The sequence below is a fragment of the Drosophila biarmipes genome, chromosome X (assembly GCF_025231255.1).
Source record: "Drosophila biarmipes strain raj3 chromosome X, RU_DBia_V1.1, whole genome shotgun sequence".
In the NCBI taxonomy this organism is placed as follows: domain Eukaryota; kingdom Metazoa; phylum Arthropoda; class Insecta; order Diptera; family Drosophilidae; genus Drosophila; species Drosophila biarmipes.
In genome coordinates, this window is record NC_066611.1 from 10880803 (window position 1) to 10907221 (window position 26419).

At 42.9% G+C, this 26419-nt stretch overlaps 1 protein-coding gene across 5 annotated transcripts in view; it reads left to right on the plus strand.

Moving 5' to 3' along the window:
- Nucleotides 1–26419, plus strand: part of LOC108025875 (zwei Ig domain protein zig-8) — a 163749-nt gene that overhangs the window by 123731 nt on the left and 13599 nt on the right. For all 5 annotated transcript variants that reach the window (XM_050887230.1, XM_050887240.1, XM_050887235.1 and 2 more), the window contains one exon: nucleotides 18022–18232. In XM_050887230.1, the coding sequence (XP_050743187.1) occupies nucleotides 18022–18232 (211 nt within the window). The remainder of the gene's footprint in view (nucleotides 1–18021; nucleotides 18233–26419) is intronic.

Below are 26419 nucleotides of genomic sequence, written 5' to 3' on the forward strand. Positions count from 1 at the left end.
ACGGCATAACTCTTGCAATTAACAAATTAAGCAGAATCCTTATAAATAAGACAGTGTTCCACATTTTCCAGAAATCCTTTGTGCTGGGCCAATTCCTAGGAGACTTGGAATGCGAAATGTCTGGGAGACATTAAAATTTCCCTTTGCAATTCATTAGCAAACGCGATTTGGTGGCGGCAGAGTGTTCATTAACAAAGCCTCCACTTAACTTTGCGTGGGTGGCTTTTGATGGGGGGCTGCTTGGTGGGTTGGGGGGTTGCTTGGGTGGTGCTGCTGTCTGAAGGAACATGTCATTTGCGGTCTTCGAAAGGCGACGACCGCAAGTCAAGGCTTCTTCGACACCGCAGAATGCCAATGGCTGCAGATTGGGGGATGGATTTTCGGGGGGTCGGAGATGGAAGGGGGTGCCCCAAATTCTCAATGCATGTACTTCATTAGTGTGTAATTGTGAGGGTGTGTGGCGTGTGCGCCGTGCATGTGGGGGTGAACTTAATTGCCAATGCCCTGGGCAATGACCGCAGCCACAGTAGGAACAACGACAACGTGACCATGATGACTGAGGAGCCGGACTCCAGGTACAGTGGTGAAAAGCCGCAAGACTTTCAGGCACTCCAAAAATATCGATTTTGTCTTAGGATGGATTTTCAAGTGAAGTCCGCATGGCAAGGGTGCTTTAAATGATCGTTTTCCCAAGGAAAGTACTTAGCATACTTACTCAAGGGGAACTTTATGCTATTCAGTGGCCAGGGATATTTATATGGGCAAAATTCAACAGCTTTTATTGAGGTTACCACATTTAAATGTTTTTTTAGGTGCTCAGAAGTATGCTACAATATATTTATAGCTATAGTAAAGACCACATATTATTCATAGCACACTTTTAGGCACTCCAACTTAAAAAACAGTTGTTTAGTATATATATGATGTTGTTTGTTATTTTATTTTTAAAATTATTTTTTAAATTGTGTCACCTCTTACCACTGTATTTCCATTTTTTCCACATTTTTATTGATTCAGTTATCTGAGAGAAAAGCTCCAATGACTCTGCTCAAAGAAACCACTGTAAAGGGGGTCCTTTTGGGGTGGGATAGACAAAAACTGGCCCCGTCAATTTCTGGGCAACTGCAATTGAAATTGTTGCGGTTGATTTTACAAGTAAATTGTCACTGGCAGTTGTAACCAAACCCATCCGCCTGAAGGACCCAGTCCCCAACCCCCAACCCCATCCCCCTGGGCCCAGCCCTTTGGCCCCGAAACAATTGAAAATGCAATTTAGCGTGTGAGGTTTCGCTGCGTTTCGACCCCCCTCGTCCTTTTTCCGTTCCGTTTCCGCCGTTCCGCTGGGGGTCCTTTTTTCATCCTTTTTTTGCCCTCCATATCCAATCTTTGGCCTTTTGTTTTGCGACTGGACACCGCAGTGGGTCCATCACCTGAGCCCCCAGCCCCGCGTTCGCCCCTTTCATCTCAGTTGGCAGCCACTGCGATTTCGATGGGTATTCGTTTCGCTTTCATATGAAAAAATAAAAGTGAAAAAAATAAATTATCTGCATGGGCAGCTCGAGAGGCACGTCACAAAACCATTTCTGGTTGATATCGAATAAAATATTTTGAAACGTGTGATTCGTGTGTAATTTAAAATATTTAATTTAGCCTTTTCACATTTATGATATATTTTAAATGCTTATCAGTTTAATAAGCCCAGACATTTTTTTAATGGATTTCCAACACCACTAGGGTATCACTTTTTTCTCAAACTTATACAAGTCAACACTGGCAGAATGTATGTAGAAAAAAGTGTTACCCTATTGCTGTTGGAAATCCTTCAAATAACATATTGTCTTATGAAAATTGTTAATAAATAGTAAACAAAGTAATGATTTTTTGCTGTGCCTTGCCGGTGAAAAAGTTTCTTTCTTTTTGGCACTTTTTCGCTTTGGCGAAAGTCAAAGCCTTTTCCTCCACACACAGAAATAAAAATTGCGTTTCCACAGCTTGTGCCTTTTATTTTCGCCGCCTCTGTGTGCGCGTGCCACGCCCATTCGCTTTTTGCCCGCCCTGTTTGTATGTCTGTCTGTTTGTTTGTTAGTTCAACGGCACAGGACTAAAAGCAACTCCAGGGGCAAAAGAATCCCAGAAGCGAGAGCAGAAATAAAAACTTAGTTGTTAAGCGCAGTTGCGAAAAATGTCGGGGGGACTCATTAAAAAATCACTTCTCCTAGGGTGGCGTAAGTTTCCGGGTGGGAATCTGCCTTTGAGAAGGGAAAAACGCTATAAACACATCGATTGCCCCGCCCACTGGGTCACGCCCCCTCGCTCGGGGGGCGCCGCCCCCTCAATCAGGAATCAAAATACATTTATATAACTGAAAGAAAATCACATTCTCGTGTGTTGTCATCGCTTTTCTTCTTGTCCCTCCTTTCATGATTTTTTTTCTGAGGGGCGGCCGGGGTGGCAGTGGGCGTGGCACCCTGCTGGCTGAAAGCAAATCAATCAAAGAAATGTTTAATATTTTTCGCTATGCGCTTCACGGGTCGCGATGACATAAAATCCATGCGAACGAAAGCGAAACCGAAACTGAAAGTCGGGCCGAGGGGGGAAAGTGGGTGGCGATGTGGAAAGTCAAAAAGCTGAGGGACTGTCATGGCAGCCGGAAAAACGCAGGCGGCAACAGCAATTGTCTGTGTGTCAGCTGTCAATTTTCCAGCATTTACTTAGCTGGCAGGGGCAACGCGGTGAAAATGTCTTCGAAAATGTCTATTTGGCCATGCGGGCCCAGATTTCGTATTTACTTTTTTTTTGGGGGGGTAGGAGTACAAAGGAAACCAGCTAATGATCTGAAGTGTGCTTACCCTATCCCAAATCAAGTGCTGCACGGTGAGAAATCGTATTAATTAGTTGAAAAAATACTAGCCCTACGTGTAATATATTGGTGTAAATTAGGTTGTATTAACAGGGCTTAATGTATTAATGTGCTCTGGTCACACTATCCGATCCTTGAGGAAGAAAAAACCAAAGACTCGACAGGATAAAATTGCGTTAAACAATTTTTCCTAGACAAAAGTTAAAATACACATCCATGTAGCCTTAAATATTGAATATAAAATATGTTATTAAATAGATCACCTATCGCCAGACAAATACTGTATTTCGCCCCACCTCACCACTAATGAATATGCAAATACCCAATAAATATCACATTTTCTTGATGTGTTTTTCCGGCAAAACGGTAGCAAACAATAAACCCAATAATACATAATAAATGGCTCTGCAATTAGAGGGGGTCGTGTGAGTAGGGTTCTCCAGGGTTGCCAGGTGACATATGCATGCAGATATACCCGGTACAGCCACCGCCATCGTTTATCTTCGTCAATGGTTTTTGATTTACGTGCCCGGTGATTGCTTCACCTTATATCTAACCCTGCCTCCCCGTGGCAGCCCGCTAATGTGGCAGGTCAGAGGTCACACGGCATTTAAATACAATTTCCCTGCCCCGCGGCTTGAATAAAATACTAAAAAATAAGCGAAATTGCGTTACGTGCCCCCGAAAGAGATGGCAAAGGGGCAGCACTGCCTGCTTATTATTATTTCATGCCGCCGCTGTTGTTGCCCAGGCAATTTCATTCAATTTCGCTTACGAATTTTCGACGCCACCGGCAATTGAAGCCGGAAAACAAGGAAAACAGGCTGGCGAACGGGAGGGGAAAAGGGGTATCGAAGCACCTGCCGGAAGGGACCTTCGCTCCATCCACCTGAAGGTCCCGCGCCACAGGAGCCAGCCACCGTTTAGCTCGTTAGGATCGGACACTTGCGGTTTATGAAAAGCTGTTGCCGGCGCATCCTGGAACGTGTCCTGCGAGTGTCATTAGCGGCACGGTCGCGGCAAATCAAACCGGCCTGGCAATCCTGGTTAACCATAAATTCTGGCCGGAGCCTCCGAGCGATGTGGCCATTGATGGCCTTCTTATGCTAATTTCCCTGGAAATTTTCATATTTATTTTCCTCACCACTTCCCGCCTTTCGTCTTAGGGGCCCGGTTTGGCAGAGACAATTTGTGTGACCGATGGGTCGTATGAGTAATATTTTGCGTGTCTACATGAAAAATTCATGCGACTTGCAATCGCTCAGCTGCCAGATATATATAAATTTCCATCTCCTCAGCCAGCTGCCAGCTATGCCGGCAATGGAAAAGCGTTTTTCCAACAGAATGATAAATTATTCAAAATGCAAAACGTTGCGTATGAGTGATTTAAAGCAAATACAAATACAAATACTATACACATCGAAAAATGCGTAGCCATATGAGATATGTATGAGCTGTACCGGCACAGGTAAGAGAGCCACGCCCCCTTCGGAGGGCTATTCCGATATCTTTGCATATTTATTGGCTTTCAGCTTTCTGCTTTCAGCACAACATGTGCAGCCCCTTTCATTCAGCCTTGTCTTGCTTACTTTCTATTAGCATACTTGGCTTCGAATCAAAATAGCCTGGCAGGAAATTCGAAAGTGCCAGTGGATCGGGGGTCAACGGAATAACCGATTCGGGGCGGTGAAAGTGCCCCAAATGACTACTTTCTCTATGGTCTGTGCAAATAGATAAGGGTCTCGGGTAATGTGTGTTATGTGGTGTGGCCAACATTTCCATCGGGCTCTGCTGGTCGAGTCAATCAACCAAATTGCAGGCCGAAAAATAAATTGTATTTGATTTCAAATTGAAACGAATGGAGGGTATCGGGTGAAACCAATCTGAAGCCACGAGGCTTTCCACAAGTGCCTCAGATATTTGCTCATATTTCATTCTTCACAGCTTTGGCGAATACAAAGACTTTCGTGAGATATCGAAAACCATTTCCAATTAGTAATAAATACTGAATAAATACCGAAAAACTGAGGGTTACTAAGAGTTGTTTAGTTTTACTTTCTTTTATCAGAAGTAGGTTTCTTATAAGTATCCTGATTTGTATAGATCCACAGGCATATGTTTTACGAGTCATTTCGAACCATATCCAAATAGTAATAAATACTGAATAAATACTGAAAATCTGAGAGTAATGGAGAGAGATATTTAAACTCTGTTCAGCCTCACTTTGAATTTATTATTATTAGGATTAATCACTCGTAAGTATTTGAATATTTATAGATCAGCAGGCATATTTATTTATGAGTCATTGTAGCAAATATACAATTAGTAATAAATACTAAACAAATACTGAATATATACTTAATAAATACTGAATAACTGAGCGTTAAAAGTGAATTCCAACATTATTCAGCTTTACTTCTTATTTATTTTAATGAGAAGTGGATTACTTATATAAATTTGGATATTAATAGAACAACAGGCATATTTTCATTACAATCCTTACTTAATAAGTTGTATTTTTATCTCTATGGGGATACGCCACCTATCGGGTATTTATCGAAGTCAAGTGGAGGTGCCCAATCAATCATCCTTAAGCATATCTCATGCCTTCTTGCCAATCAGACTTTTCCGGCGTTTTCCCCACGTTTTCGCACTTTCCTCGACAGCGCTCGTGCATCTTATTTATAGCTTTATTAAACACAACTGGACAGGGAAAAATGTCGGTAAACAGGGGCCACCATGGCAGCCGGAAACCAAGGCATAAGCCCCCGAAAAACAAACAATGGCCCAAACTGAACTCCGGAAAACTCTCTTTTCTCCGGCGACCTTTAACGCCTTCAATCAAAAAAGCCTTTCTTCCCCGGGAAAGTGGCTAGTTTTTACCCTTTTCTAATTTACTTACACTTGAGGAGTTTTCAAACGTGAACTCGGAGGCAAAACTTCTGCTTCATTAGTGGGGATGAAGGCGAGCGGAAGTCCGAGATGAAAAGCACAATGAATAGAACAAACAAATGTGGTCATAACGAATGGCTCTGTGATTTGGATTAAGGGGGGTCTAAGTTTAGCTGAAAAACTTTGCAATATGTAAGAACCTTTTTAAAAATATTTAGTATAATATCACAGAAAACGTATTGAACACCCTCAGAGGACTTCAATTGAGCATAATGAAAAAATACATGAAGTAGAATAAATTCTATCTAAATGATTTTAAATATTTTCTGCCTATGATACATGATCTAATTATATGCTACTCTTCCTGCTGCTGGCTTGTTTTGATGGCCTAGTTCAAAGGTCACCGATTAATGCCGAATTGAACCGTGAATTTCCGAGAATCCGGCCACTTAATTGCATAACTCGCATTCAAAAAGCCAGAGTCAAACGAAGCGAAGTGGAATTTGAGCGGCAACTGCAGACGACAACTGCGGAGTTGGTGGGAAAGGGCGCGGGTCGCCATTATAATGTCAGTCCGAATGGCATAAATCATAAATTACACGACGAGCTTGTCAGCGGCACTCGCTCCCCGCCCAAACACACACTTGCCCCCCCTTTTTAACTTGTCCCAGTCAAAGGCAATGTTGTCGTAAAACATTTACACGGCGAAAAAAAGAAATGGAAATGCGGCCGCAGTGCGCTGCAAACTAAAAACCGAAACAACCGCAAGGATGTGCCGCGGGAAAATGGGAAAAATAAGGGAAAGTCGCGGGCAGAGGAGGTGGAAAACTGTCATAAAAGTTGAGCACAGCGCTGGGGGTATTTGCTGCACGGCAGTGGAGAAGGGGCATTTCTAAAAAGGAGGCGGCGAGTCCTTGCAGGTGATTTCCGCCTGTAGCCAGCGGCAACTTAGCTGTCAGTTCAGACATCGTTTTTGTGCAAACTTTGTCAATGCGGCTCCGCCAGGATCGCCGGCTAATCTTGGCCAGGCGCTGGGGGATTGGGATTCGCTGGACTGGCTCCCGGCTCTGGGGACTGGCTGGGTAATGGGCGATGGGCGATGGAGGTGGAGGTGGCGATGGTAAATGGGAGCTGATCCTTCCGGGGGACCTGCGAGGCGCGCTAAGCGAAACACGTACGCCGACCCACTCATCGCAAGGTCGCCCCTGCTCGACTCGTTGTCATTCCGCAGGAGTCCCGGCATCCCACGGCCCCATCTCACCTTGCCGCCAAATCCACACCCACTTGTACCTGGAGAAAAAACGCACAGGTATAATCCCCAAGAAACTGCGAAGGCTGCAAATTAAATTAACCCAAATTGGTTGAAACAGAAGAGGATTAGTCCCGCCGTCTTATTTCATTTGCTGCGTTTGAAATTATTTAAATTAGTTAAGGGGTTTTAAGCCGCAAGGGTTAGGATCAGGGATATAGTTATAAAGAACTAAGCTATGCAGTAGAAAACTGTTTTTAATAATATGTTGAAAATACTAAACTTATAAAGCACTTTGTTTTAATATATATTACAACTCAGCAATACCATTAAAATTCCTTTTAACTAAAAACAAATATTCTGAAAACCATTATTATAATATTTTCATATCATTAAGGCTGTATAAGGATTTAAATGTATCATTATTTTTAGACCACTTGATTAGAATATATTTGATCCCAAAATATTGCAGTTTTTACTCCTAGCCGCAAAACATAGACTTGTATATATTTTTATAACTAACAAATTAGAAAAAGAAATTATTATAATGATGATATTGATTATTTTCGTACAACATTCGAATGAATCGTTGTATAAGCCATCTGATTTTTACCTTTGTCCAGTCACATGAGATGACTTCTTTCCCAGTGCTCCTACCTCTGGGGCTTATGAATCTCCTCGACTTTCCTTCCGCCAGATTAACTTGCAATGAGATAAGTTTTCGGCCCGTGTACCCAGCGACTGGTTGTACTTACACTTGATAGGCTTCACGTGGAACGTGTTCGTGTTCGTGTTCCTCCTTCTGTGTCCAAGTCCGCGTCCTTGCACTGGGTCCCCCTCCGCCCAGATGTCCTGTTGTCCCGGTGTCGCCCTGTCCTGCTGTCCTCGACAAGTGCCGCGGAGAAGTTTCGCCGAGCCACATTCCACCGTGAGCCGCCATTCCGAGCAGTTCGACGCAGCGGCGACAACAAAGAAGGCCTCTGAAAAACATTAGAGCGAAAGTTTGCTCCTAACGAAGCGTTCAAGTGGAATAAGTGGAACAAATGCGACCTTGGGGGCGCGGGGCATGTAGTGGGTGTGGGGGCGTGGCAGCGACTCGATATAATCAGCATCGTCGTCAGAGGCCGAACAAAAGGTGCGCCCCGAGGAGGAGCTCCCTGGGAGAGAGTCGGGCCGGTGACAGAGTGCACTGGGGAAAATAGTAGATACTGGGCTATAGAATCAAATTCCTGCATTTTTCTTCTACACTGTGGTTTATACATGAAGATGCTTTCTGGAAACCAAGCCTATCAATAAGTTTAAATTTTTTTTATTCAAGAAATTAATTATTTTGTGGGTAAAAGGGTGAAAAATAAATTAGTTACGACAACGTCAGATCCAAAAAATAATTTTTTATGATCTTAATTGTGATTATTATTAATCATATTTTTATACCATATTTTTCTTACTTTTTTAATAGTGCCAAAAAATATTAAAAATAATTTTTTGTACCCTTTTTAATAAATAATTTATAACTTTAATTCTCTCAGTGCCCCAGTGCAGCACTGTCAGCAACAATAAGATTGTCAACTGGAAAGGGAGGGGAACTGGGGCACGTTCCTGCTGTGTTGATCCCCCCGGGCGATACCTATTGATGTTTTCAGAGAAGTTGATTGTAAAATAATTGAACAACAGGCCGAGCAAAGTGCCAGAGGCACATGAGCGCCGCGGCCAATTGCTTTGTGGGGGGTGAACTCATCGGTGAACAATGGAGGTGGACGGCTCGCTTAAGTATTTACAGGAACCATGCTAAGAACACGGTCAGTAGTTGAGTTCTGTCTAATAAAAGGGGTTATTAGAAGTTACTACCTATGACACGGTGGTGCAAGAACTGGGTAGGAACAATGGAAGCGTTCTAAAGGAAGGACTTAGTAATGTGTTTTTGGTACGTGTAGGTATTTGTTTGCGGTATATACCAACAAGCAAATAAAACACATCAAATGGCATTACAAAAGATGCTATTATTTAACTTATTTAAATTACTACCTACTATTTTAGGGTGGCTTTTGAATTATCTACTAATTACCTATTTTAATGCACTAATAGAGTTAAACTTCATTGTCTTACTTATCTTTAATCACTATAATTTTAACTATACCTTATATAAACTACCATAAATGTTGAGAGCCTTATGAATTTCTGTGCTGTTTTGATTAAAATGTGCGTCTTTCTAGTTATCCAATTTGATTAGGGGCCTATTCTTTTTTCTCACATATCATTTTGGGGCTTGTTTGACTTTGGGAACACTTCCCGGAAAAGGGCCAACCTCCTGTCAGAGCAGAGACAAAGGAAAAAGACGGGACCGCCCCCCTTGGTGACCTCATGGCCACCCAGCCAGGGACGGTCCGGGCCCGGCGACCCGGGGTCCCTCAAGGCCATTGTTTCACAAGGCCAATCTCTCGTTCTCTATCGCTTTAAAGGCGGGCCCGCCGGAGGAGGGGGCAAACTAATGAGTGAACGTGTTCGAGCAAATTGGCCCTAACGGCATTCATCCCAAACCATAAACCCATGGCCTAATCAAACCCAGCCCCCGTGCCCTGGCAAGGAAGTCGGTCTCCGGGACGACATTTATTGACCAAATTAAAAGATGCATAACAAAAGCTTTGTCATGCTGCTGGCGGAGCTGTCTTAAAACTTGGTCGAGCATAAATCATAAAAAGCCCTCCCCCCGCTCACACACAGAGGCTGACACCAGCCGGGGAAAGACATTTACTAACTAAAAGCGACGTCGTCAACTAACAAACAGTAATGAAAACTTTTAGTAGAGCCGACAACAGGAAAAAGGAGAGAAAGGACACTGGATGATGCTGGCAATACGGCTGGGTTATGGGGGATTTCGGGATGGATTCAGGTTATGGGGCAGTTCGGCAGGGCAGGATAGCAGGATGGCTGGACGGCTGGATGGCAGGGAGCAAGGAGACACCAGCAAGAAATTCAAAATAAATTAAAAGCAATAATGCCATTGGGGCGCTGGGTTTGATTGGCATCCCCCTCAGGGGGGTTGCTGACCACCCCACCCCTACTTACTGTTCCTAAGAACTTTTAATCTTAAATCAACCGAACGACGACAAATGTTCACAAGCAATTTCTTGTGCTTAGCAAATATTTACCCAATAAATTCCATTAAAACTAACAATTGGTTTACTTTTTAGCTTAAATGGGCGCTGGCCGGAGGTGGGGGCGGTGGGCGGCAGGGTGGGCGGGCCGAACTTTCAACTTGACTTCGTAGTTTTGTTGCTGCGACAAGAGACAGCCGCCGCAGCAGCTGAAATGCCGCAGAGGTGCACTGGAAAAAATAGTAGAAAGCTGGAAATATAAGTTATTAGCTGGTAGTTTGTAGCTATTGAGCTTCTGATTTACTTAGGAAAGCTATTTTAAAATAAATTGTTTTTTAAAAAGCAAGAAGAGTTTGTTAATCTATAAAATATGGTTTATAACAAACCTACAAAATTATATAACTAAAAATATATATTATAATTGGAGAGTTAAATTACACTTAGTTCTTATGATTTTTATAATGATAGCTAATAAATACAATTTGGTTAAGTACTCAGTACTCCCAAATAAAAACGGAAATTTTCTGTTTAAAAAAATATCCAAGCATTAAAATACATGTTATATTTTATATATTATTACTTTTTATTATATTTTATATAAGGTTATTTTCTATGTTTTCGTTATTCCATCCTTAATATGTATTTCTAAATTAAAGTGTACTTGCATATTTTTCATGACTGTCAGATAACTTCCTTAAAAGTAATTTTAGCATTTCAAACATAGTATAGTAATTTACCATTTTTTTATTTTAAAAATTTTATAAGCTGATTGTAAATATCATAATAAATTAAATACAATTCTCCATTAAGTTTTAATTAAAACAGCTCACCATCTTATATTTTTAAAACCAATCCAAATAAATCCCCCATTCTATTTCCGTGTCAATAAATAGATGTACATTTCCAGGCAAAAATAAAAAGTAGCAGTGCCTTACTGACCCCCGTTTCTCGCAGTGCGCGGAGTAAATGAAGGGTGCGGCGAAAAAGTGGCTCTGGCGGGAAAAAGCGGGCGCCGCAAGGCCTTCGGGGGGGGCAGCCATGCGTAGGTGTCGTTGTAAGTGCCGGAAGTGGCTTTTTGCGCGGCCCCGCTTCCGCCCGCCATCGTTTTTTTTGCGGGGCTGGATGCGCGACATGCATAAAACAAAGCGATGCGAGCCGGAGTGAAAATAAATAAACATGCAGCCGGGAAAACCCAGACACACCAGGCGGTGATCCTGGGGGGAAATGGCTGCAGAGGGGCGCCTTGCGGCCGGGGTGGCGCAAATTGGGAGTTGTGGCTGCAAATTGGTTTGCCTTTCCCCGCGCCAGTTGTAGCGAATTTCCCAACATCAGTTGCGGCGCCCGACCAACAAGCCGAAAAAAGGAAATAAAACCGAAAGGAGCAGCAGCAGCAAAAACCGAGGCGGTTTCAATTGCCAAAGTCAAATAAACTTGAGCTGAACGCTGAGCCGGGAGTTACTGATAGGGGTTTATCACCAGGTTCTCGACGGCTTTTTACTGCATTAATGTTCTGGTAGATTCTATGAAGTCCGCTAAAATATCACTGTGTGAGTCACTGACTTCGTAAATAAGGAGCAATTTTGAGTGCTTTCTTGTGAATTTAGGTGAAGTACAGAGGATTTTTTAATAAAACAACTTATTAAAAATACAGAAAAGTGTGTTTTTCAAACATTTGTTTATAAATAAACTTCGGACATTTCCTAAAATAATTTTCCTTATAACAAGTTATCCAATGAGCCTGCAAATCTTAAAGCGCACTTCGCGTATTTTCAGCTACTTCTTCAATTGATAGACGATTGAGTGTGAGTCAAGAAAATTTGTATTTTTGTTTGCCAACTCGAACTCTGGGAAAGTTTTTAACTTCGCGACCGAGTTGGAACTCCCTGCTGATTTGAAAAGAATGAAAAGTGCGGGGGCAGGGGCAGGAAGGCAGCGAGAGGAAAATGCCAATAACAGCGGCGAATAAAGAAATGAAAATCGCATTACAAGGGAAACTAAGGCGGGATGAGAAGCATAGCTCTTCCACTTTTTTCCTGCACTGGATTTGTGCGCCGCATTTTCCGTCCGGAGCGCCGATAAAGTCGCCGCAACCGGGCTTTTTGTTGGGGCAAAAAAGTCCTTGGCTCTGGTTTGCCTCCTCGAATACCCTTTCTTGGGAATCGCAGAAATTAAGTTACATTTTGAAACAAAAAAAAAAATATATATAAGATACGCCCTTTAAATGTTGTACAATTAGAAATAAATTTAGCAAGCCCAAAGCCTATTTAATAGGTACTTGAATAAAAATGTAATCAATTATTCTTATAAATTTTCTTTGTTAAAATAAATACATTTTTGTAAGAGATATATATTTTTTTCTCCCTAGAAAATATTTATTCAATGTTAAGTAAATATGTCAAAAAATATATTACCTTTTTATAAGCTCTGGTACCATGATTCAAATATGAATATATATTTAAACAATATATATAAATTTAATATATAAATTTTTGGTAACACGATTCAAAGTTAAAATACACATATTAATTTTTATAAAAATTTATAATTTATTATTTGCTTATAATTATTTGATATATATTTCTTAGCACATTTAAATGTTTTCAAAACCTGTTCTTAAAGGGTATTTCAACACTCGGCCTTCGCATTTCACCTTGCCCCTTGTTTTTTGGTGGCACACATATCACGGACAACAGGGACATTAGGAGGTTTTTGGGCGTCCCGCCCTTCTGATGATTGGCTGGCGGGGAGAGAGGGCGGTGGGGGGCTTCGAGGGGCGTTTTGGGGGAATTCTTCAGTCGAACCGGGACTGCGGCATGTGCTGCATGTGTCCCCGAAGCCGCGCTGACAAGTTTTTTCCACGACGCCTTCCTCGCTGCTTGTTTTTCCCTCCTTGCTCCGGCGACACTTTGCTAAAGCCCCCCGCCGCCTCCTTCTTTTTTATTTAGTGGCAATCCAGGGGCTCGCAGGGTGCTATTTTCAGGGGGGGTCTGAGGTCTGAGCAGCTTAAAGTTTGCGCTGCGTGAAACTTTTTAGTTGGTTTATATTGCACCGCGCTGGGCGATAGAAACGAGCGCAAATTATGGGATGTCCTTGCTTGTGAATATGTAAGGAGCTGTTCGTTTTCGCTCTCACCCCGAGCACCATTTCCCCGGATTTCCCACCGCTTTTCCCGCCTTTCTCGCCAGCTTTTCCCTGCCCTGCTCCCCGGCCGCCTGTCGAGTTGTTTGCTTAGTTTATTGTTGCCATTGTTGCTGCACGTGAGTGGTTGCTGATTGGGACTACCTGGCAACGGAGCCGGGAGTCGGACTGCAGCCGAAATGAAGTGCCAATCAGTGCCCCCACCTGGGGCCCCAACAAAGGGGGTGGCGCCCCTCGACCTTCCGCCCGGTGGGGGGGAATTCGCCCCGCCCCCAGCCAGATACAAAGCAGACAACACACACAAAACAGGCAGCTCAGAAGTCATTCCGGCAGGCATCCTCACGGAAACGGGGAAAAACTGTCTTAAGACTTCCCGGAATGCTCGTGATTAACAATCCTGAAGCCTCGCAGAGGGATGTATTTGATGATTGCCATTTACAAAGAATATTGTTGTTATTAATATGCATACTTAGACGCTTCCCAGGTTTTTAGACTATCCCTTTATTGGCATCCGTCCTTGGAAGGAGTAAAATGAGGGCTCTGAACTGGAGGTTAGCCAGGATCCTTTAAAATGTTACCAAATTTTAAATATTTTCAAACTTTTCTTTCACATATTTTTGTGTATTTAGTTTCTGCTTTAAGCTTAGAAAATTGGAACCTAAATGGAAGAAAATTTATTTATTTATTTATTCTTTTATTTTCTATTTTCTTTCATTTATTTATTTATTATTTATTTTCTTTTATATATTTTTTTATTCATTCTTGTCTTTCTTTTTTGTATTTATTTATTTATTCTTTTATTTTTTAGTTTCTTTTATTTATCCATTTTTTCTCGTATTTATTTATAGATTATTTTATTTATATCTTCAATTTTTTATTTATCAATTTTTAACATTTTGACATATTTCTCTTCATTTTCGTTGCTGTTTTACTTAATTTTATAAAAAATATAGTTCAGTATTATTATTACTCAAAGGTATAAAATAAAGAAGCTTTCCTCACTCCAAAAACTAATGCAATTAATATGGGATTAATTTTTGCGGGCTTGCCTGCATTTTAATTTGATTTCAAATTTAAAGGCAAATATTTTGCCGTCAGTATGGATACCTGAAATGCCAGTCCCGGTCCCAGTCCCTCGATTCCCCCATCGCACCACCGATGGCACAGAAACCTGACTAATGACACTTCCGTGATGTTGGCCAGAAATGCTCGCTAAATAAATTGAGCCCTGCCAGCCCGGCAAGATAGTGCAAATAATAATCACATTAAATTAGAAAATTCTGCACTCATAATTTTGCTCATTTTTGCTGTTGGATTTTCGCTTCCTGCCGTTCGCCTGCCAGGGGCCACGCCCCCTTTTTGGCACACAAACGGGGGCGGAAGGGGCTGGGACGGGGGGACTTCATGGATGCCAAAAAAGCCAGAGGCATATTTGAAATGGCTGTAACCGGCAACTGTTTTATGCCGTGCTGCTGGCCAGGGTCGAAATGGGCTGGGATTTTCCGAAGTGGTGGAGTCACTCTTCATTTGGGGCCTGGAAAACAGCAGAAGCGCGGAATTGTGGCAGCTGCTGCAGTCGCACCGAGTCTGTGCTTGTATCTGTATCTGCATCTGTAGCTGCATCTGAATTGGTATCAGAATGTATATATTGTAGCACACAATAATGGCCCCAGATCATCCAGTACAAGTACCCATCCCGGGGAACCCCCTTACGATTTTTGAAGCACTGAGCAGAGCGGAAATCATTTTTGGAGCACCATAAATTGCTTTGCTTTTTGGATGGGAGGGCGCTGGGAACGAGGATGAAGGATGAGGGATGAGGGATGAGGACTTGAGCGAATCTGACTGAAATCAAAATGCAATCAAATTTATGCACAACAATATTTGGCGTGCTCGAGGATTGGCAAAGTATGTGAGTGAGTTTTCGCCAATTACAATGGGGAAGAACTGCGAAGTCAGGCTTTTGCGAAATATTCCATTCTGCGATTGCCCTCATAAATTTTCCGCAATAAAAATATATTTTGCTTGTATTTTCCCCTGCCACTAATGCAATTTGTCTCGAGCACTCGTTTCGGCCTTAAACGAAAGTTTGGTATTTCTTGATTATCAGCTCAAACGATTGCTTAGAGATTTTAATAGCAATTTGGGAGAATTCATCGGATTTCCGTTTTTAATTCCCTGCACTGAGTTTTATTATTTATCGATTTTTAATTTGGCCTGCAGCTTCGGGGATTTTTCATTTTTAAATTGGAAATCTCCTCTGGGCGAGCCCCTGCATGTTGTTTAATTTATGTTGCCGGGCATTTATTTTGGCCCTGCTATATGGGCCAAGGCAATCGCAGTCCCCCGCCTTCCACTTCCACTCTCACACACTTCCTTGCCAAATGATTTGGCCTGCCGCCAACATTATCTACAGCGACTGTGGGGAAATGCAACAAAAATGCGCAGTTCGCAATGCATGGACTACACTGGGCATATCTCTCTATAAAGGGCGGTGGCAAAAGTGGGGGAAACAATCCTCTTGCTGGCGTTTGGCATCCGCCGCATAAAATCAAAATTAATTTGCTAATAATGTTGTCGTAATTATCTAATTGCCTTCGCATAGAATGCCCAGAATGCAGCCCTCCACCCGTCCACTCGCCGATTGGTGCAAATTGTACAACAAATTCATTAACAGACCGAAAGCCGCACAAAATAATTACAGACTGCTGTGTGGGTAATGACCAAACCAAACACACTTAAATGGCCAAAACATACTTAAAAACTAACCAAAAAAGTGGCAGAAATGATGGCCCAAACAGGGCAAATTTAGGCTTATTGATATTCCAGCACTACAATTACGAGTTGCGGCTCGTCTGAGGCTAATTGCATGATTAGTGCAACTAATATACGTAGGCCCCGATATAATGTATATCTTTAAAGGTCAAAAACGCTGCTTTAATCACTATCACATGTGTGCCATCCTTGTGATTTTCAATTCCCCGAGCAAAACAACTTCAAACACGCTGCCATCGTTAGTGGTAATGCATAAAACCAGCAGCTCGGAACAAATAATCACAGGGACTAATATATGGCCGGGGGTTGGCGATTGTGACATAGTGTGTGCCATTAGAGTGGGACTCGAGTAAACTGAATTTTGAAACAAAAGTACAATTAAATGCTGCATCGAAGGGGGAAAGCCGGAGAGAGTCCCTTAAAATAATTACAGCTGCCTGGGCGTAGAGAATGCATTTGCTTCAATGTACCAGCACTGAGAAAAAACACAGAAATTAAGAGTAATATTTTAAAGTTATCAAATTCGAGAAAATCACATTTTCAATTGCTTGATATATATTCGCAGTTTTAAAAGACAACGACTTTAATTACTTATGTAGTGCATTGACGCCCAAGGAAAACATTCCCAGTGAAATATTATTAAAATTGGGCCTTTCTTCATTGGCCGTTATAACACTCTCTTGATGTTTCCCCATACACAGTTCAGGGGTTTTAGCATTTTATTAAATGTTTTAAATGTGTAATGCCTTCAGTTATATGTCCCTATGAAAGCAAAGTATTTTTTCCACAGCCTCTCTCAGTGTGTCGGAGCAGGAAATATGAAAATGTGCACAGGGAAAAGAGGGCCATCTGCTTCCCATCCCAATTCCGATCCCACGCCCGCTCCATTTGCCAATCGTCCAGAATTTTCGATTCCAATTCGCATTTAAACAAGCAGAAGCCATCCAGAAGTGGAAGTGTGTGTCCACGGGCGACTGTGCAAGTTGGTCAGCCTCATATACGTATGTAGTATGCAAATGCGGGCAGTGGGACAAAGTCAACACAATCCGAAATCCCAAATCCTCAATGGCGGCCCGTATCCACACACGCACACGCTCCTCGGCATGCGATTGTTTCGCGCCATTGCCGCAGACCACAGGCGATGTCAACGTTCCGAAACCCAAAATCCTTTTTCCCGCACCCAAATGCGATGCGTTTGTTGATTTGTCGGGCCGCCCGCGCCCTCCATCCGATTTACGCCGCCCCTGGCAGCGAGTTAAGCGGCGCGTAATTATGGCCAACAGTAAAGAGCCGTCGCGGGGGTCCAGTTCAGATCGGTGGGTCGGGGCGGGAAATGGGTATTCACCATAAAACTCAAAGAGCATGCAGGAGCGCGGAGTCGGTCAGGACTTTTTGGTAGGACGATCCTCCAAGCTTAGCAGCAATCCAACACTCAACAAAAGTTTTAAGATCAAAGATAATACAAGTATTTCAAAATAATTAGTTTAATCTTATTTAAAAGTCAGTGGATTGTATATTATTAAAAAATAGTATTTGATAAAAAGAGTTCTAAAATATTCAAAATATTTTGTTGGAATCATATGTCAATTCTGTTTAGATAACTAATAAAGGTGCCCAAAAGCATGCAACATCCTTCTCTCCACTGCATTCTTTTAGGCTCATTTAAACATATGTAAAGCACATGGAAATTCTCTCAGTGCTCGCGATGTTCCAGCCACATTCGATTTCAATTTGGCATTTAAATTGTTTGTCGTACGACAGTCTCCGGTGGCTTGTGCGTGTGTGTGCGGCGGAAGGATGTGCTGTGTGTCCTGTAATCGGGCAACAGACACTCTCACACACGCGCTGGCCAGCCAGGAGTCAAATCGATAACTAAGCGCGCCATTAAAAGCCCCAAAAGTCAGTTGGCGCTGCACTTTGGAGGCTTCTCGTCGCCATTTCGCCTGTCGCCAGGCGGCGGACTAAGTGCCTCCATCTCACCTCAAACCCCCTCCTCTCTTTCGTCCCTGCAGGTGTCCTGGGTGCGGCACAGGGATATACACCTGCTGACCGTGGGCCGCTACACGTACACCTCCGACCAGCGCTTCGAGGCCATGCACTCGCCCCACGCCGAGGATTGGACACTGCGTATCCGCTACGCCCAGCGCAAGGACTCCGGGATCTACGAGTGCCAGATATCGACCACGCCCCCAATAGGACACTCCGTCTACCTCAACATCGTTGGTGAGTATCCTTACATCCAGGAAGTACTTTATTTTCTTGTGAAAAACGTAGATAGTTTCAAACTCTCTTAGAAACTCTTCGCAAATACCGAAAGGGGACCCTTACTTTCCACACCTGGGGCATAACTTAAAACATCTTTTTGTTGGTGGTCTTATTTCTCTTTAATACATGTAATACTTTTCCATCAAATATTATTTAACTTTTGAATCCCTTGCATTGTGGTGACCTCAAAATGTATTTGAAAAGCCAAAGATATGACCGATTATAAATCTAATGCAAAGTGGCTTCCTTAAATACTTACAGGTAGGATTTTTATATACTTTTGTAAATTATGATGTAATATATTTTATTTCTCTTACCACTTAAAAGCCAGAAATACAACTGTTTCGACAGATTACTTCCGACAAAGAAAGGCAAATATGAAATATCACGTTGCATTAAAAGCCTTGTGAGCAAAGTGAGAGTCCTACAACACTCTATAGTTCCCTTTCAAGCTGCGTGTCCTGTCGCCAGTTTAGGGGTCGATACAAAGGGCCACATTTAGTTGTCGCCATTATTGTATTAATTCCTTTTCCCCAACCCCCGCCCGGCAAGTTAATCAAGCCGAGTCGTTATTTCGCGCAGTGTGGCCCCAAAACTGCCGCCAATTTGTATGCCGGTCACAAAATGGCTCTTCTCCACGCTCCTGCTCCCGCTCCTGCTCCTGCCACTTTTCCAGATCCCTCTGCAACCACTTCGCCCATCCAGCACAGCCATCTTAACCATCCTCTTCCTGGTCCACAGCGCTTTTAGTTGGCTACGTGTGAGTGATTTGCCAACTACTTTGATGTTTACACTGATATCCAATCTGGCGGCGAGCGCACACAGACAGAGGCAATCCGGCAGCCACACCAGCGAATGTTGACCACTTGATGGGGTATCTATTTCCGGGTCTCCGTTTCAGCTACCTTACCCATGACGTGCCACCCATGACAGGCCACCATGCCGCCCAGCCAGCCCCCCCGGCCATCGCCCATTTCCACTCTGCCGCGCGGCGTTGGTGTTGCGCACATGTTTGTGTCGTTTTATGGCAGCTTTTTGCTGTTTGATGATTCCCCAGGGCACCATTTGCACTTTATGGCTTTTCACAGGCCGCCGCCGCCGCCAGCAGCAGCAGCAGCAGCAGCAGCAGCCCATCCAGATCCCATTCACCCACACCACCCAGCCCACCCGGCTCCCTGACACCCGAACTCAAACTCAAGCCGACCAGGGGACGCGTGATGATCCGAGATGGAGGACGTCGGATGTGGGATACTAGATACGGGATACTGGGAGGATGCCGATGGGGAGCTGCTGGCCAAAGGTGCTGCTGCCTCGGCTCATAAATCACAACTTATGCGGCAAAAAGAGGCGATGCCAAGAAAACGTTGCCTTCTTCTGAGGCGCCGCAAACTAATGACACCACACACAATATTTTGCGTATTTTAGATTTACTTTGTCGTGACCGCAGCTGTGGTTACTTTTGCCTTCGGTGGAAGTGGATAACTTGGGGGGAGACGTGGCATATATTTTTCACAAGGGCAAACACAACTGAGCATACCATTCATAAGCCGATTTGTTTGTTTTTTCCTTGCAAAATGATTTGAGGTATGTCTCTATGATTTTAAGTCTCAAAGATATTTAACAAGAGTTATCGAAGCTTTTTTTTTTTTTTTTTTTTTTTTTTTAATTAACATCTTTATTTAATATAATCCAGGAACAGATCTAATTAAAGCCTTTAACCTAAATGTTTTCTTAAGTAAATGTGGTCCTTTACCAAAAAAGTAAAAAGAATGCCACAGAAAGTTACGCCTCTGAAGAACAGCAATGGTAACTGGTGTCGCTCCTTAGAAGAGCAAGTACAAACATTTGCGGAACACCTTGGCGACAGATTCACTGCGTTTAATTTCGCATCCGAGGAGGATATCAACAGAATAAACGAAATACTACAGCGCCCTTTCCAGATGTCACCTCCAATAAGACATATCCGTCTGGAAGAAGTCTCAAACATGATACGTACCCTCAAAAGTCGAAAGGCGCCAGGTCATGACCTAATAAGCAACGCAGTACTTAAAATCCTTCCCAAGAGAGCACTATTACTTATCACATTGATATTCAATGCGATACTTAGAGTGCAATACTTTCCCAAAAAATGGAAGAGTGCTAGAATCAGTATGATTCTAAAGCCAGGGAAACCGGAACAGGATCCATGCTCCTACCGGCCTATCAGCCTCCTGCCCTCTTTATCGAAGGTTTTGGAAAGGCTGATAGCTTCCCGACTTATAATACACCTAGAAGACAATGATACTATCCCAATGCACCAATTCGGATTCAGAGCCGGCCACAGTACGATTGAGCAATTGCACCGTGTAGTCAATCACATCCTGAAGGCCTACGACAATAAAGAATACTGCAACGGCATCTTTCTTGACATACAACAGGCATTTGATAGAGTTTGGATCCCGGGACTACTAGCCAAAGTCAAAACAGCGCTGCCAGCCAACCTGTTTGAGCTCATCAGATCGTTTCTCACAAACAGAGATTTTTGCGTCCAGTCCAGAGACGCAATCTCTGCAAATGTTGCCATTACAGCTGGCGTTCCCCAAGGAAGCGTCTTAGGACCGCTACTGTACTCCATCTTTACAGCAGACATCCCCAAGCCAAGCTATGAAGAAATGACCTACGACAACAGCAAAATGCTGCTGGCCAGCTTCGCTGACGACGTATGCTTTCTCAGCTCCTCGAACAGTGAGACCGAGTCTTCACAAACGCTGCAAACCTACCTCAACGAATTCGAGAAATGGGCCACGGCGAACAATATCAAAATCAACGAAAGCAAATGCGTAAACGTTTGCTTTACGTTACGCCGAAAAACAACTCCGGTGGTCCACATTAATAATGTGGACATAGAGCAAGCGACTAAGGCGAAATACCTAGGTCTCACACTGGACAAACGCCTAGCCTTCCGAGAACATATTGCCAGAGTCGTCAAAATGTGCAACCTAAAGCGGAACCAATTATTCTGGATGCTAAACAAGAAAAGCAAACTATCTCTAAGATGCAAGCGGCACATTTATCAACAAATCATCGCACCAACTTGGAGATATGGAATCCAAATTTGGGGAGTGGCGGCTGCGTCCCACCGAAAACGTTTCCAAACCGTCCAGAACAAAACATTAAGACAAATCACTGGCTGTGAGTGGTTCGTTAGCGGCCAAACGCTTCACAATGACCTAAACCTGAGTCTTGTTGAAGACCAAATATCGTTCTTCTCAAGCAGGTACAACGACCGTCTAACTGCCCACCGTAATCGTCTAGCCCGGAGATTACAGGGGGCTATCCCAATTCGCAGGCTCAAAAGAAGACATTTTGGGCTGCTCCTAAGAGACTAATATGAACATATTATTTACTTGAAACTAGTCGTAATTTGATCTACTCCTATATACCAAGTTGAAAACTAATTATAATTTATATCGAAGCTTGAGCTTCAAAATCACTTATAAAGTTGTCTAAAAGTATGCAATAAAATATTTAATGGGTTATGCTTTTCACTGCATACTTTTCGGCTCCAATATATATTATATGATATTCTTAGTTTCTTAGGCTTAAGAATCAATTAACTTTCCGTTTCCCTCGCCTTTTTGCCCACGCATTTCGACAATCATTTTCGACTGTCCCCTCATACATTAGGCCCTTTGTAGATATCATATTTAAATAAAAACGTCCCTCGCTGCCTCTTTTCCATGCATAATTTGCTTTATTAATTGTTGGAAAAATTACGAGCAAACTTTGCTGGGGGGGAAAAGCGAAGGAAAAGTTTTCGCCTTCGGACGCTCCTCGGATTGCTTTGGGGATGGAGCCTATTTCTGGGCAGCACTCACTCAGGACTCACACTCGGAGTCACTGTCAGGCCCAAAAGCAAACAAATATGAAAATAAATAATGCAAATTTGTTTATTTTTCACACTGTCACAATATTTGAATAGTAATCAAAGCACACAAGCGCACCCACAACCAGGATGTGGACATGGGAGCCGAAGTTGCAAGGGGCGTCAGGAGTCAGAAGCAGAATCGGAATCGGAATGGGAATAGGAATAGGAGTAGGGCCCTGGAGAAGGGGGGGCGGGAAGGACGACTGAACGAAAGGACGAAGGACGAACATGTGTACGGTTGCATGAAGCAGACTATAAACAAAAACCAAACCATTATTATAATGTCAACACAAACACACATAATTCCACTTTCAACACTTTGCCTTCGGGGTTCGAGTGGGGTGTATATGTACAGGGTACATATATGCGGATACGGATATATGGATAGGGGCTGCAGGTCGGGCCGGATTCCGGGGCGGGGGCGCTCCGAACTGGGGCGTGGCCCTGCCCGCAGTCACGCACAAACACATTTGTGGTTGTTTGCCAGAGGAACCGGCGAATTTCTGCCCAGGCTCAGGCCCCCATTCTGGTTTTGACTCCAGATCACACCCTGAAATAGAGTCGCCTGCACTCGGAAAATAGGTTGATTAATCGCTGGTAGTTATATCTGGTTAACAGATTATTTAAGGTGTCTCAAAGTATGCAACAAAGTTTTATCGTTGGAAGTACCATGAAATCCTTCATAAAGTCGACTATCCATTATTCACAGCGTACTTTTAGACACCTAAATTTTATTTGAAGACAATTTTATTTATTTTATAAAATCTAGTAATGTTTGTGGCACCTCTTTTAATTTTTTAAGTTTTTAACTGGCATTTATTTTAGTGTATCTCCGAGTTCCCTTTTACCGTGTTAGGCATTGGCATTCGTCGTCTTGTTGTGCCAAATGCCAGCAAATAAAGTGCGTCCGCTTGTCTGTGGCTTCGTGACGAACGCCGAATCGAGGGGAGAGTTAGTCAGTTTCCAGCATTTGTCAGTGACGACAGCCGCCATGAAATTGGACAGTTCGGGGGTGGCGGAGCAATCGCCGGTTAAGTTATTGGTTTGTGGGGTGCGACATGCGATATGCCGAATGCCAAATAATTCAAGTCAATTTCCTGGACAAACCCAAAGCCAGAAGGTTTATGGGCCAGAAGCGTACGAATATTACAAGGGGGTCAGGGCCACCAAAACTCGCCAAATAGAGACATGATTAATATGCAGAATAAAGCGAAAAATGTATGTGGAAAAACATAATTACTTTGTTTAGAGGAGAGGACTGCTTACAATTAATATATAAAACGATTACCTAAAAGTATGCAGTAAACGTGATTTTGACTGACTTTTAAAGCAAAACAAAGCATGCTTTTAGAAACCTTTATCAATAATCTTTATATTGCAAAGTCTAGGAAATGTATAAAAAAATTGTAGGTCGATAAAATATGTTTTGAACAAGTAAAAAAAAAAAGTGAATTTAAAACCACTTATAACGCGGTCTAAAAGTATGCAGTACGAAATAGCATTTGAACTTTTCAGCCTTATGTTGCCTACTTTCGGGCACCCCTGTCAGTTACATGCATTTTCCAATGTGTGGGCAATGCGAAACAGAATGATTAGTCAACAACACAAGAGCAGGGCTTAAATTGGCCAGCTCTTGCCCCGGGGCCATAATCACATAACAATTCCGTGCGCCGACAGCTCTCGATGATTACCAAATGGGCAATGACTCCTCGTCCAGCCAAATCGTTTCAATTCGAACCGAGGCGAAGCGAAACGGATCGAGTTCATCAGTTATTCCAGCGCCATATAATATGCATGCATGCAGCTCGGGTGCCAGTGCGTGTGCGGTGCATATTGAATTTATAATGCACGGCTGATAGATTCTGGCTCTGCATCCTGTCAACTGCAAGCTGTTTGCCGGCTCTGCCTTTTGTCCCGTTTGTTCGGACAGGCGGAGTCAATCAACGGACAAAAGTCGATTTTGCAATTCGCCATTCGCATTTGTATGTGTACGTATGCATGTGTCGGGGCAAGTTCATAAGCCATCGCCCAATCAACTATTGAACTGGCGAACCGTGTACGTGCCACCGACCGTGGCAGCCATCGCATTGTCCCATTGTCGATTCGTCGTTTTGTCCCATTGTTGGCCGCCAAAGAGCTTGTTGCGCCTTGCCGAGGGACCAATTTACCATTTTCCATCTCAATTTAGCTCAAACTGCAAAGTTATCGCGCCTTTAAGCCCTCAACTATTCGGAACCAGGGAGGTCGTATTCTTTTGTGTCAGCTTCACTGACTTTTCAACTGCACAGGCAAAAAATGTATTAAATATCATCATCATATCGTTGAGACTCACTATCATTTCAAGTTCGATTGTCACTCGAAATAGTACTGGTCGCCATCTTGTTTCTTTCGCTCTTTTTCTGTTACGGAGAGAAAGAGTACTGCTGTCTCGCTCTTATCAAGATTAATTTCTCTCTTTTTTGATTTGAGAGAGAATTTGACATGGAGGAAAGTTAGGAAACGCTATTCTTTATAATAAAACAAAAATATTGAATTGTTTTCCGTGTATATTACGACATCATATTTTTTGCTGATCAAAAACTCTTAAATCGGTATCGCTTGGCCGAGCTGAGCGCTCTTTCTGGCTGCCAAGTTGAAATATGTCGACGGTATCATAAAATCGCTCCTCGTAGAACAATGGCGACAACGGCGACAAATTTTATTACCCACAGCCAATGGGAAGAAAAAATGAAGGTCGAGATCCGCCCAGAACTTCGGGACAATTCAATTGAAAACGCATAAAGGTTTATGAGCGTGTAAGCCTTTGCCATCTCAGTGTTTCAGTTTCGCAAAATGGGCGTGCCCCGGCCCCAAAAGTTCCTCTAAGTGGGTGCTTGTGTGTTGTTATAGGCGGCATTACGTTAACCTTTATGGCAGCAACGAAAACATATAAAAATCCACACCGAAATGGTGACACTTTTATGGCTCGGATTAGGGATTGCCAGGGGCTTTTTTTCAGCTGCCAGACAGAGCGAGTTTACACCGTATGTAGTGCTTAATTAGAAGGCTTTGGCGCTGACAGAAAATATTTAATAAATTATTTGAGAGCTGGAAGCTGAAGCTTTAGTCATTTAATTTAACGATCAAAACAAGTGGGCATATGTATTGTTAAAAGGCTGTCATGTGTTTGCAAATACATTTTCTAACCTGCCCTGGATTGAGTGATTTGAGTGAAATGTCCATTATATTATTGGGATAAAAAAAAATTGATATTCCTTGAAGAGGTCCTAGACAGCTCACAACATATCAAATATCGAATGTTTTTCGGCAGGCATTAAAAATCGGCTTGTAAACAACCAGGATCCCAAGTGGGCGGCCGGTCCCGAAGGCGACCTTTCTGGGAATCATTTTTGGGCACATGCACGTTTGATAGGTTTTATTTGTCTTTTTATTGAAATTTATTATTTGATTTACATGCCTTTAAGTGACAGGCGGCCACACACGCAGCAGCACACTGGGCCCTTTAAATTTAGGGGCTGTTGCGCCATATGTGAGTGTGTGTCTCTCGGCCAATTCGGTGTTTGCCTTTCGGCCATAAATCACATTCGAAAGCCCCGGCATAAAAGTTGCAAATTAGGCTCAAATGTTGACATGGCGATTAATCAAAGTGCAAGGCGCAAATGCAGCAACTAATTCGATAAGAGCAGCCGAATTTCCGGATCGAAGTGCGGAGGGGGAGATACCGAGGGGGCCATGAATCATTCATAAGCGCCGTTTACACTCCCAAAGACTCCAAATTACGTTGATTAATGAGCTGGAGTTGCTGCCCAGTCCCTTGGATTAGACTGTCTGTCCCGGGACCTCCCATCTCCATCTCAGCCATTGGCGTTTGCAGTTTGGTCACGCACTTGGAGCAGGCCAAGGTAGAAACAGTGGGGGTCAAAATGATATGGCCTTCTTGTGTCCTCGGTAACAGAAATAAAAACTAAATTTAGTATTTTTTTTTAGATTTTTCAAAGGTTGGCCTGTAAATCATCAATCAATGATTAATTGGTTTTATTTACAGAAATATATATATATATTTGATATATTTTATATAGCAAATTATAAGTTAAACAGTTTTTCAGATGTTCTGCTCTTGAGATCGACTAAATCCTTCAACGGTATCTGGTAACACTACCAAAAACTAGTGTTTCCTGATCCTAGACTTTTCGGTATATACTATCTTAGGCACCGTTCACACAAATAATACTTATAAA